General features: G+C 41.2%; 1 protein-coding gene across 1 annotated transcript in view; it reads left to right on the top strand.

Annotated features, from left to right (window-relative positions):
* Positions 1-13,567, top strand: part of DRC11 (dynein regulatory complex subunit 11) — a 312,672-nt gene that overhangs the window by 43,189 nt on the left and 255,916 nt on the right. Inside the window, exons 3-4 of the mRNA XM_077448238.1 lie at positions 2,331-2,658; positions 6,935-7,054. Coding sequence (XP_077304364.1) covers positions 2,331-2,658; positions 6,935-7,054 — 448 coding nt within the window. The remainder of the gene's footprint in view (positions 1-2,330; positions 2,659-6,934; positions 7,055-13,567) is intronic.

Raw genomic sequence — 13,567 nt, 5'->3', positions numbered from 1 at the left:
AGATAATTATTTTGAATGGTATAAGTATAGCCTCTGTTTCAAATGATACATTCCAAAGAATGACTTTCTGCCCCCTCTGGACTTGTGGTGACAGCTAACAATGTGCTGGAGCTCTGACAAAATGCTGATGGATAAACTACCAGAATTAGGGAATTTTTAAACATAAGGACTTTTCATATTTATGACTGTTTCTAAGTGTCGAAAACATTTATGAGAATTTGATAACAAGCTTTAAAGCCTTATAGCTGTACTCAAAGATTGATAGCAAGTTGTCTGTATCCTACTGTCAAGCCGGCCTTCCTGAAACAAACTGTACTCAACAGGTTTCACAATGCTGTAGCAAGGCCTACAATCCTTAAAGTGTGCCCAATTCGAGTAAGGATTTCTTCTTTAAAGATATTTCTTCTAGTGTGATTATACACACGTCTTGTCAGCAGCAAGCACAGGCCTTGTCTCCTACAAGCAAAGGAGATTGTGGAGATCCTCAGGGATGTAGAAGATGTCTGCCCGGGAAGCATATGACCTACAGTTGTACTCATAAGTTTACATACCCTGGCAGAATTTATAATTTCTTGGCCATTTTTCAAGGAATATGAATGATAACACAAAAACATTTCTTTCACTCATGGTTAGTGTTTAGCTGAAGCCTTTTTTATCAATCAGCTGTATTTACTCTTTTTCAAATAATAATGGCAACAGAAACAGAAACTTTCCAAATTACCCTGATCAAAAGTTGATTTTGGCCTGATAACATGCACACAAGTTGACACAACGGGGTTTGAATGGTTATTAAAGGTAATCATCCTTACCTATGATCTGTTTGCTTGTAATTAGTGTGTGTGTGTAAAAGGTCAATGAGTTTCTCGACTCCTGACAGACCTTTGCATCTTTCATCCAGTGCTGCACTGACGAATTGTCAAAGGATCTGTGGGAAAAAGATAGTTGAACTGTATAAAACAGGAAAGGGATATAAAAAGATATCCAAGGAATTGAGAATGCCAATCAGCAGTGTTCAAACTCTAATCAAGAAGTGGAAAATGAAGGGTTCTGTTGAAACCAAACCATGGTCAGGTAGACCAACTAAAATTTCAGCCACAACTGCCAAGAAAATTGTTTGGGATGCAAAGAAAAACCCACAAATAACTTCAGGTGAAATGCAGGACTCTCTGAAAACATGTGTTGTGGTTGTTTCAAGATGCCCAATAAGGAGGCACTTAAAGAAAGATCGGCTGCATGGTCAAGTCGCCAGAAGAAAGCCATTATTATGCTAATGCCACAATATGTCAAACAGCACAGACAAGCCTCAAACCTTCTGGCACAAGTCATTTGGAGTGATGAGACCAAAATGTAGCTTTTTGCCCACAATCATAAATGCTACATTTGGAGAGGAGTCAACAAGGCCTATGATGAAAGGTACACCATTCCTACTGTTAAACAAGGAGGTGGATCGCTGATGTTTTGGGGATGTGTGTGCTACAGAGGCACAGGAAATTTGGTAAAAATTGATGGCAAGATGACTGCAGTATGTTATCAAAAATACTGGAGGAACATTTGCATTCATCAGCCAGGAAGCTACTCATGGAACGTACTTGAACATTCCCACATGACAATGATCAAAAACACAAGGCCGAGTCGATCTGTCATTGGCTACAGCAGAATAAAGTGAAGGTTCTGGAGTAGCCATCTCAGTCTCCTGACCTCAATATCATTGAGCCACTCTGGGGAGATCTCAAACGTGCAGTTCATGTAAGACAGCCCAAGAATTTACAGGAACTGGAAGCTTTTTGCCAAGAGGAATGGCAGCTTTACTGAGAAGATAAAGAGCCTCATCCACAAATGCCACAAAAGATTACAAGTTGTCATTGATATTAAAGGGGGCAAGACACGTTATTAAAAACTGGGGTATGTAAAATTTTGATAAGGGTCATTTGGGTAGTTTCTGTTGCCATTATGATTTGAAAAGAGTAAAACAGTTGACTGATAATAAATGGCTTCAGCCAAACACTAGCCATGAGTGAAGAAAAAGTTTTTGTGCTATCATTCATATTCTCTGACAAATGGCCAAGAAATCATAAATTCTGTCAGGGTATGTAAACTTATGGGCACAACTGTATGTTGAGTGCATGTTGCAGATACCCACTTTCTGTTTCTTGAAATGTCTGTCACCAAGACAGTATATGAAGTCAAACCTCTTTAACAGTGTATGGAGTAAAAACCCAAGAAAACTGTTGCTGTTGTTATATTTAAATGCATTCTCTTTTAGGAAGACTGCTTTATTCATCTTCTTTTGCTGAAACTTTTTACTCAAACTTTGCTTCTTTGTTCTGTAGATTCTACAACAAAATGTGGGTGGAAGCCCAACAAAACCTCAGCCTGCTGCTCCATCAGGAGATGCCAGATGTTCCTCCAAAACCTGAGAAGGATCGCATGGCAGTTGCTCAACAACTTGGGACCATGTATGTCAGATACCTGCAGATCTTTCGAAATCTTGAGTTGGCCTTTGATCAGATGACACATCCACAGAAGAGACGGCTGGTGAGACTGGTCCTGGATGGTGTCATGGGACGCATTCTGGAGCTAAAAGAAGAACTGGTGGAATTGGAGATCTCTGAATTTCAGTATTTTGATGATATTCTGCAAGACCTGAAAATGGGACCCGTAAGTCATTGGTGGAAATGCTTCTGTGTCTGGGGGGCAAACGTAGGTCAGGCTGCGCTAGCTGCATGTCTTTACAACTTTGGAACTCTACCAAGCTATTTTATTGCTATACATCTGGTTATGTTACTGCTGCTGTTCACTAATCCAGATATCTCAAAGCATAAATATAAGTATATTTCCATTGCACGGAATGACTAATGTTTTTCTAAACTGTAGATTCCACTGCAGATATTAATATTTCAGACAAGCTAGCAGTTTATTTATATACATCTGACCAAATAGCACCGAAGTTCTGTTATGTGGTGAGGAAGAGATGTTTATGCTAAATGCCTTGTTAATTTTACCAGTCCTGGCTCAGAATAATTACAGTATTTTAACACTGTTTTTTTTCTGGTTAGGTCAGAGAAAAGCCATCCATCTTTCTAAACTAACTATGATTAAAAATGACATTTCCCAACATTTGCACCAATGAAACAGAACTTCATAAAAACAATAACTTTAGTGTCGTTATATATTCACTATGAATCATTACATTTATTTTTAAATACTGCTAGTACCATTTCCTAAACTTTGGCATTAGAATAACTTCCTCAAATAGAGATTGGGTGTGCCTACACTGTGAGCCAGCCTGGCTGTATTCCACTTCACAATGCTTTCATCCTAATGTTTTTCAGTGTGATTTATGCAACCTGCCCTTGTGCAACTTTCCTCATTTTGGTCATTATATATTTAGCAATGCAGCTGCTATTTTAATTTTGTTGGATTTGGTGCAGGTACACTAGGGGTCTTCAGCTGCCTTGAGCGAAGTTGGACTTATGTTGTGTTGTACTTTTAAAGAGGAGGGGGTCACCCTTCTCCCCAGCTTCTTTCGGGTTTTGATCTTTGCCCGTCTTGTTTGGCTGTTGCGGGGTGACAAAACTACTGTGCATGCTCAGGAGTTCGGTCATCCTGGTTTACAGATGCTGTGCTGGGAATGTAGACTGAGCTGTACATATGCAATTCAGTAGATATTGCATATATCTTCTTAGTCTTCCGTAATAAAGAACATTTTACTAAATGTAGATTTTAATTTCACTTTAAAGTGGAACTAAACACTCATATCCCTTGCAGCCAAGGAAGCAGCCATCTTAGTCTCTGTTTGATCTGTAATTGCCATGGTGCTGCACATGTGATCAGTTATGACACCAGTGTATGTAAGGCTACCCTGTTTCCCCTAAAATAAGACCAAGTGTGATTGTCGGTGATAGCTGCAATAAAAGCCTTTGCCCCCAAATAAGCCCTAGTTCAAGTCCTTGTAGGTCTTCTTTTCAGGGTAGGGATTATTTTTGAGGAAACAGAGTAGGGCTTATTTGGGTGGTAGGGCTTATATTGCAGCCAACACCGACAATCACGCTAGGTCTTATTTTAGGGGAAACAGGGTAAGTTCACATCTGTGCTGTTGATTCCTGCTTTGGGTCCGCACCTATTCCTGCAGTCACAACCACCCACACAGAAAATGCTGGATGATTGCAGGTGCCATTATCCGCACTGGAAATTGCATCTGCGTGAGGAAATGCGCTGCACTTGAGGTTCCCGTGCGGGCTGCGATTCCAGAAATGGTGCAGGGACCTTTTCCCCAGGGTTTCATAAGGCACGGCAGTTCATTCGAATAAATGGGCTGTCATGTCCAACTGTCCATGCAAAACGTGGCTCGCAGAACCACATAGATGTAACTATTAACTAGGCTAATGGTTTAGGGAAGCAGTTAAAATGGTGGGTTTAATTCCACTGCAAAGTTGATCTAAACCCATCGATTTAATGGTTTAAAAAAATAAGTTATATTCCCAGGATGCCCGGAATTCTGTCACATTTCCTTGTGTCCTCAACCAAACTGTCAAACTATCAAATTACTGTGTCATAGCTGATCACAAGTGCAGCACCATGGCAGTTGCAGATCAAACAGAGGGTAAAAAAAAAATAAAATGATGAGTTCCGCTTTACGTTTTTTGTGTTGACTAATGGGGGAGTTTCCTAAGAAATTTTTGTATTGCTCCATAAATGCGAGATTACAATTGTTTGGCTTGGTCAGGAGAGGATCTTATGTCATTGGTGGTGTCACCCACAGGCCAACCTTGAAGGGACCATTGATAGGAAATGTTACTAAACTTTGTGTGAATTTTGTTGTCCCCCAACAACAGTAGAAAGCTTCATTGTCTTCTACAGGGCAGCAACTTTTCCCAGTAGGGGATGGCCACATACACCCTTAGGAAGAATTTTTATGTTGTGATTAGAATTAACACAGATTCTACAGTGTACAGTATTAACCGCAGGTCTGGTTAAAAACTGTGTATTTTTCAAATTGTGCCTCTGGATTTGTGATTCAGACACAGTAGAGTGTGGGAATTAATAGGTACCAGAATACACACCAAGGAATAATAAAGCAGAATAAAGCTGATAGTCTTCCAGACTGAGCTGGAAAAATAGTTTTAATCTGCTGCCAGCAACGTCTACAGTTTGCCTCTTAATGATCTTAACAGCCCCAATACAGTGCGGTGTCCCTGTAGTATTTTAACATTACAGTAATGGACCAATAGAGCATCCTAACTTTATCATAGCATATTTACAGTAGCTGGTTTATAAGTGTGGGTATTAAAGTGAGACTCTAATCGTTTTCCGTTATCGGAGATATATATAAGCATGCATTTAAGGCGTATGGTAGTGTACAGGGACCTGCAATCAGCATTGTTTCTCAACTTTAGTTTTAGAGAAAGATTCCCTGTAGGCTCTCCTAATAACAGAACATAAAGAAAAAAATGGTAAACGAAGACTTGAAGGTGAGAAGGAGAGAGTCATTAGGCAGACTGGGTCTGGGACTGGAGGATGATTATGTGTACTACATTTCACATGGGCTTGATTTACTAAAACTGGAGAGTGCAAAATCTGGCACAGCTCAGCGTAGAAACCAATCAGCTTCCAGTTTTTTTGTCAAAGCTTAAAGTGATTGTAAAGGCTTGGTTTAAGAAAAAAAAAACATGTTATACTTACCTCCTCTGTGCAGTTGGTTTTGCACAGAGCAGCCCGGATCCTTCTCTTCGCAGGTCCCTCTTTTCTGGTCCTAGCCTCTCCCTCCTTTGAGTGCCAGCAGCTTGCCACAGGGGGCACCCAAGCCGAGTCAGAGCTCTGTGTCTCCATTCGAACACAGGGCCCCAACCTGGCCCCACCCCCTCTCTTCTCTCATTGGCTGACTTTGATTGACAGCCATGGGAGCAAATGGCGCTCCCGCTCTGTCTCCGTCAATCAGGAGGAGTGTTCTGGATAGCTGAGGGGATCGTGGACATCACTGGAGAGAAATGGGGTTTAGGTAGATGATTAGGGGGCACTGGGGGGCTGCTATACACAGAAGGTTTTTTTATCTTAATGCATAGAATGCATTAAGATAAAAAGCCTTCTGCCTTTACAACTCCTTTAATTGAGCAAGCTGAAGATAGAAGCTGATTGGTTACCATGCACAGCTACACCAGATTTTGTACTCTTCAGTTTTAGTAAATCAACCCAAAGTGTCTAAAAATAACACAGCTCTGCGTGACTTGGAGCTTATACAGGGCTATGCCCTCTCTCCTCATTCCCATTGTGACAGCGCTGGATGCCTAGACAGACAGCAGAGAAGCATCAGTGCTGTCACTTGGGAGGAAATATATTCATTCACCTATTCCTCTGCATCCGGAAGTGCCAGGTTGTCACTTTGGGGTTGATTTACTAAAGACAAATTGCGCACTTTTGCAAGTGAAGTTGCTCCAGAGCTAAATGAGAAAATGAGGGCGAGCTCTGCTAACTTTCACGTGCAAGCAAAAATGCTGTTTTTTTATTTTCCTTGCATGTGATTGGGTATTCTTTGTAGAGTGAAGCTTTACCTCATTTACTAAGGCGCACCATCAAATCTATTTTATTTATTTTTAATCTATTCATAACCAAATGGAAAGAACATGGCGCAACAGCAAACCTGCCAAATGGAGAAATTAATGTTAAAAACTTGAGACAAGTACCAAGGTGAATGGCCATTTATACTCTGTAAAGTTTTGCATAATACCTTGGTGCTCTATAAATGGCAGAAATGAATAAGATAGATTTGTCTATTTTCATGCATGGTGTAAGTGATTGTATCTCTATAAAGTCTTGAGTGGCTTGTGTGGCTACAAGTGGTACCCTTCTGTATGAGTCTTTATGAGGCTGACTGAGGGGGCATTAATTTGGTATTCTGTGTTTAGCTTGGGTACTCAGCTATTGATTTTTCCCATAGGAAAGTTTGGAGATTCCAATCCCAAAATATTTCATCAAAGAAAAAATGAAGGTATTGAAGGATCGGGAGAGAATTTTATCACAAATCTTGGAACGTACGGGAGCTAAGGATACAGAAATGGTGAGCATCTGAGGAGTAAATAGTTAATGTTACCCCCCCCCCCCCCCCAGTAACATCTCTGGTATTTTTGTGATGAACTGTGCTTTCAGTAGTGTTATAAAGTCCTGCTTAGAATCAAGCATGACTTTTGTTTCCAGCAGTGTTTTTTTTTTTTTTTTGCAGTTTTAAGGGGAGTCTTCCACTTTGATGTTATCCAGGACAAACAGAATCCCATAAGGTGCCAAATTACCTCTAAGTTAAGCCCATTGTCTCTCAGCCACCAGGCACAGCCTGTTTAAGCCATCTTTCATGGTAATAGATGGAATTAAGGAGGCATGAGAGAGATGCGTGGGATCCTCCTCTGTAGCTCGCAGGTACAATGTGTTACACAATCCTATGAGTGCACAGGGAAGAGATAAAAACATCTATTCCGTGCTGAGTCCTCAATTTTAATCCATTGGCCTAGGATATAAAAAGAAATTAGGATATTAGTAGAAAGTAGGATATTCAGAGAAGCCACGGATAGAGAACCTCATATGGTGCTGGCGGCTGTGATCATGTATAAAATGACCGGTTATATATAACATTGCAGTGCAGAATCCAATGTGAATGCAATGGATATGTTCAGGGCCAGATTTCTGTCCAGGATCTGATTTAGTATTAGGTGCAGTAGGCCTGTACTTATAAGTGGCAGAGTCAGAAAGAAGCCTATCCTTTTAAGGTTGTTGAGTATACTTTATTCCCATCATCAATTGAAACAGTAATCTCATGTAAGCTTACCTAAAGGGAATCTGTCACTTTTGTCATTCAGGGCTCCCAGACCCGATTACTATATCCTGGCACGAAAGGAGAAGGTCACATGTTCCCTTATACCGAGAAACACTTGGTATCTCCAAGGGCTTTGCCAGACAAACTGGGCACTAGGGGAGGGAGTAGATGCCTATCAGTAAAGAGGTGGGGTTGTGATTTTAGGAAAATTTGTTACCTTTTCCTTAATAGGCAAAGAGACAGATTCTCTTATTAATTTATTAAAATTATTTATATAGCACCTTCAGTCTACATATCATTCTTTCACATCAGTCTGTACCCTCAAGGAGCTTAAAATGTAATATTCCTATCCAATATGTACACACAATTTGTGGCCAGTTAACCTACCTGAATGTCTTTCAAACATGGAAACTATATGCAGATGTTACATAGCCAGGATTTACTGAAAGTGGTATTAAAGGTTTGGCTTAAAAAAACAAAACAAAACAAAAAACAAAAAAACAAACATGCCATACTTACCTGCTCTGTGCAGTGGTTTTGCACAGAGCAGCCCCGATCCTTTTCTTTTCCTGCCCCGCCGGCATTCCTGACTCCTCCCCCTTGACCAGTGCCCCCAATAGAAAACTGCTTGCTATGGGGGCACCGGTGCATGCTTGCTCCCGAGCCCTGCTCTCTGCATCCATAAGACACAGAGCTGTGGCTCGGACCCACCCCAACTCTCTCCTCATGGGCTCACTGGCTGTGATTGACAGTCACTGCTGTCTCAGCCAATGAGGAGAGGGAGTCCTGGGACAGCCGACACTCTCGTGCACATCGCTAGATTGAGAGGGGGATCAGGTAAGTATTATGGAGGGCTGTGGGGAGAGCAGCACACAGGTTTTTTACCTTCATGCATAGAATGTACAAGATTTGTATTTTAGTCCACACAATCCTGCAATTTATACAGCTCTGCCACGCAGCCCAGCCCTGAGTGGAAGTCTGCTGCAGTTTCACTTTCACTTACAGGTCTCCCCACCCCATCCTATGGCCAGATAGTCAAATGAGAAGTATTACACTGATGAGCTCATTCTTTTATCATTCAGCTCTCTCCTCCTATCAGCATGCTTCTTGCACTACAAAATTACAGATTGGTTCCTTTGCTGTGCAGGGGCTGCAATAGACTGATACCAGGTCAAGTTCAGGTACTTGCACTGCATGCATTTAAATAAATACTTTTAATGGTGTATTAATGCATACAGAGCTGTATTATTTGTGACGTTTATATCTGCCTGGAGTTAAAGGGGTTGTAAAGGTTTGTTTTTTATTTTCTAAATAGGTTCCTATAAGCTAGTGCATTGTTGGTTCACTTACCTTTTCCTTCGATTTCCCTTATAAATGTTTTTTTCTTCTTTGTTTTCTTTGTCTGAATTTCTCACTTCCTGTTCCTCCTCAGTAAGCTGTTCAGTAAGCTGTTCTGGCTGACTAACCACCAGCTCAGATGATGGTGAGAAGTTTACTGAGGAGAAACAGGAAGTGAGATATTCAGACAAAGAAAAAAAATATTTAGAAGGGAAATCGAAGGAAAAGGTAAGTGAACCAACAATGCACTAGCTTAGAAGAACCTATTTAGAAAATAAAAAACAAACCTTTACAAACCCTTTAAGCTGTAAAGGATAAGTTCACCTTTGGCAACATATTACATGAGCGCGCTGGTGAGCCCTGTCATATTTCATTGATCTTCCTGCTCTCCAGTAAGTGTCTGCTCATACGATAGGTATCAGCTATACCAGGGATATGCAATTAGCGGACCTCCAGCTGTTGCAGAACTACAAGTCCCATGAGGCATAGCAAGACTCTGACAGCCACAAGCAGGACACCTAGAGGCAGAAGCATGCTGGGACTTGTAGTTTTGCAACAGCTGGAGGTCCGCTAATTGCATATCCCTGAGCTATACTGAGATTCTGCAGGAGCCTGACAGTTCATCAGCAAACTTTTGATCACGAGTGCAGTCCCCAGAAGAAAAAAAAATAACGCACATTTTTTACCTGCAGAAATATTTGCATTTATTATATTATGTAAAAGTGAACTTAGCCTTTAGAGAAGTCTTACAGAAGTTAGCTTTGTCTTGCTGCAGATTTTGCTGAAACCTTTCTCTCATAATCCTAGGTTAAACCAGCTCTTTCCTTGTTAATTAAAGGTCTTTGGCCTTCAAGTCTTTCAGACCGTCGTTCAAAAAAAAGATCTGATTATTAGGTGCAATAACATTTGCAAACAATTACAAATCAGTTTTTCCTGGTCCAACTGCAATGGAGTGAATTTGGATTGGTTGCTATAGGTAATTGCACTTAATAATGTGCTCTTTATTGAATAAGACTGTATGTAAGTGTAGACCACAAATTGTGGAAGAAGCACAAAACCACTAACCAAACTTTCCAATGGCATTCATAGCAAGCAACCAAAAACAAGAATACACATTCAATCACTCTTTACTGTAACCGCAATGTTTTGTAATAATGGATCCCTCTTTTGTTAGGTTTATTAAATTCAGCATTCAGCATTCAACATTTGCTGCATTATAAATGCTTTCTATGGTCAACCTTAAATTGAATATTAATTACATTCATATGGATAACTGGGCTTGCTTGCTAAATCAAAGTTAACCCACAGCTAGAATTGTTACCAATAAACAATCAGACATTATCCTAAACAATAGCAGTAATAGTCCAGTATCGTTTATACCACAGATTAATAAAACGTGGTTGAATGGAATTGCTGCCACTCCCTATGAACTATAAATACTCTTGCTTAATTGCTCATACAAATGGAAACGTCATAAAATACTCAATCCTCAGCGTAAATCATTATGTCCGAATATAAACAAAAGACTTATATTTATAACATAGGATAGTGAAGACGATGGAGTTTAGGCTGGGAGACATTTCAAATTCATTGTAAGAGCAAGAAGAAGGTCACAGTAAACTTAGAAGGTTGTGACCCTACAGGGATGATTTCACAGCATTTCTCTTTATAGAAATCCTTGGACATGTTTTTGTAGAAAAAATGGCATATAAATAACATCTCCATTATTTTTATTATTAATTATATAGTGATATACGGGGGATGAGAGAATAAATGAAAACTGTGTATCCACAGTCCAATTGTAGACCACACAGTTTTAGGTTCACCTCTGTTGAACTCAAAGTATTACCCTCCATAAAACCCCCATCGCCTTTGTTATAAACAGTGATGGGCCTTCTAAGAAGGAGCTTTTGTGGAACATCCTTATGATAGTTTATGTGCCTATGTTTTAATTTCTTCAAGATGTCTTTATTGACTTCAGTTTGAAAACGTTAGTTGCCTGGCTGATAAGTTGATCCACAGACTTCAACATGTGCTAAGTCAACAAGTATGCAGATCAGGAAGATCAGAAGACATTGAAAAGGCCTTCCATGTTTTAGTGTAGGGACTTGGCAAGTCAGCCAAACTGATATAATTTCCAGAAAGAGAGGTCAGCAATAGCAGCCCTGCCTGGGTTCACATTATAGCGAACCCAGACATCGCATGTGAATCGTAGGAATATCAAAAATGACATCACAAGTTTAGGATGCAAACATAAAGTATCATATAACACATCCCAAGGTATCTTAAGACTCCGAACCATGTGCATCGATCCATTGCGACCAAACCTTATTACACTTTTTGGGGCAGTTCCTGCTCTCATAGGTCAGTTTATACAGTGGCAAGACAGAGTTAATTGTTGCTTTCCACAAGCTAAACATAGGTGGAATAGATTGCTTCCACCTGTGGAGAATATTTCTTCTAGCATAATAAAAGACATAAAATAAATAATTTAATTAGCCTAGAGACCACAACATCCTCCATACTACTAAATAGCGCTAAAGCCGGGTCCAGGCCAAGGGACTAGTCTCCAAAAGCACTCAGGGCCTCAAGTACACTCTCCCAAAAAGGATGGATCAAAGGACACGTTCATACCATGTGAAAGAATGTACCTGGGGAGTACCAGCACCTGGATCAGAGGGGACTTATCTCAGAATAAATGCTGGCTAACCTCACAGGGGTGTAGTAAGCTCTGTGGAGAAACTTAATTTGGATGAAACAGTACTTTGGAGAGATCATAGTAGTAATATAACCACTCACAGAGTCCTCCCAATCTTCCTCAGTCAACCCTGGAATATCAGCCTTCCATTTATCATACACTTTCGTCAGAGAGGTCATGTGGGCCAAAGACAGATACAAGTAAAGGTAGAAGAGAGGCTTGTCTAGAGTTCTAGAAATCAACAACCATTCCACTGAGTCAGTCTGAAGAGTTATAGAGCTAGGGAATTGGGCATGCGTTGCATGTCTAAGCTGTTAGTATCTAAAGGTCATTGAGCCGGGAATAGCATATTTGTCCATTAGTACCAAAAAGGAGGAAAGAGAGCCGTCAGTGAAAATATGTTTGAGGGCTGTAATTCCCGTAGATGCCCATAGTTGGGGATCTGGTAGCGTATAAAAATGCAGAAGTCTTGGATTATCCCAGAAGGGGGTGTGAGGGGAAATTGGTTTTATAAGCAGCGCCGCCTGCTGCCACACCTGGATGGTCGCTCTCATAGGGGTCGTCACCTGAAGATGCCTTAGGCCCTCTATAGACCAGTTGCTCATGGTTGCATACAACCCCAAAATGGCTGCCTCCAACAGTACTGCAGGATTTTGTTTGGGCTGACTAAACCACCAGTGAACCATCACCAGTACTGCCGCCCAATAATCGAGCAGGAAATGAGGCATTGCCAATCCCCCCCTAAGAGAGAGGGGGATGAAGTGTCTGCCTCGCAAGCCTCTGGGTTTTCCCTGATGATGTTCTGAGGCTGTTCAATCTGCAAAAGAACAATTTGGGAATAGGGATCGTGGTATTCCTGAAAAAGTATAAATATTTGGGGAGGTAGACCATTTTAAGTAAGTTCACCCTACCCACGTAACTGCCATTTCTTACTGAATTGAACAACTAAGTGGGAAAGGTTGTCCTTTTGGCCTGCAAGGACCCCTGGACTCTTATCCCCAGGTATTTAAACTCCTCTACCCACTGGAGAAGGGTCCCAGTGTCCATCCCAGAACCTGGGGGGTGAAGGGAAGAAGAACTGACTTGTCCCAAGTAGTGCGGATCCCGGAGTAAATTGATCAATAATCTCCAAGGCAGACTGTAAGGTAACACCTGAATCAGCCAGATAAAGCGAGGTGTTATCTGCATAGAGAGACACTTTTTCCCAAAGCACCCCCACTTGGATTCCCTTCACCCTATGGTCCCAACCTATTAGAATCGCCAGGGGCTCTATCCCCAGGGCGAAGAGCCCCAGGGAGAGGGGGCATCCCTGCCTGGTTCCCCTACTCAGACAACAGGCCGTTCACCCGGACTCTAGCAGTCAGGTTCCTATACAAGAGTTCAATCTAGGAGATGAACCTGGCCCAAATCCATAACATCCATAACATTCCAACACCTTCCAGAGAAAAAGCCATTTGACAGAGTCATACTCCTTTCTCAGCGTCTAATGCCGATATCACTCCTGTATTGCCCCCCTTGGCCAGATCTATATGGGTAAACAGTCTACAGATGTTGATATCAGTACCCCCGATTGATGAACCCAGATTGATCCGGATGCACCAAAGCTGTGATCAACGTATGTAACCGAGTAGCCAATATCTTTGCTAGAAGCATGGCATCCATATTAATCAAAGAGATTTGGGCGATAAGATTTACAGAGTTCTGGGTCTTTGTCAGGCTTGGGGACCACT

The sequence above is a fragment of the Lithobates pipiens genome, unplaced genomic scaffold, assembly GCF_037356315.1.
Source record: "Lithobates pipiens isolate NorthernLeopardFrog02 unplaced genomic scaffold, aLitPip1_a1.2 Scaffold_22, whole genome shotgun sequence".
In the NCBI taxonomy this organism is placed as follows: domain Eukaryota; kingdom Metazoa; phylum Chordata; class Amphibia; order Anura; family Ranidae; genus Lithobates; species Lithobates pipiens.
This window is presented reverse-complemented; position numbering and strand designations above follow the sequence as displayed.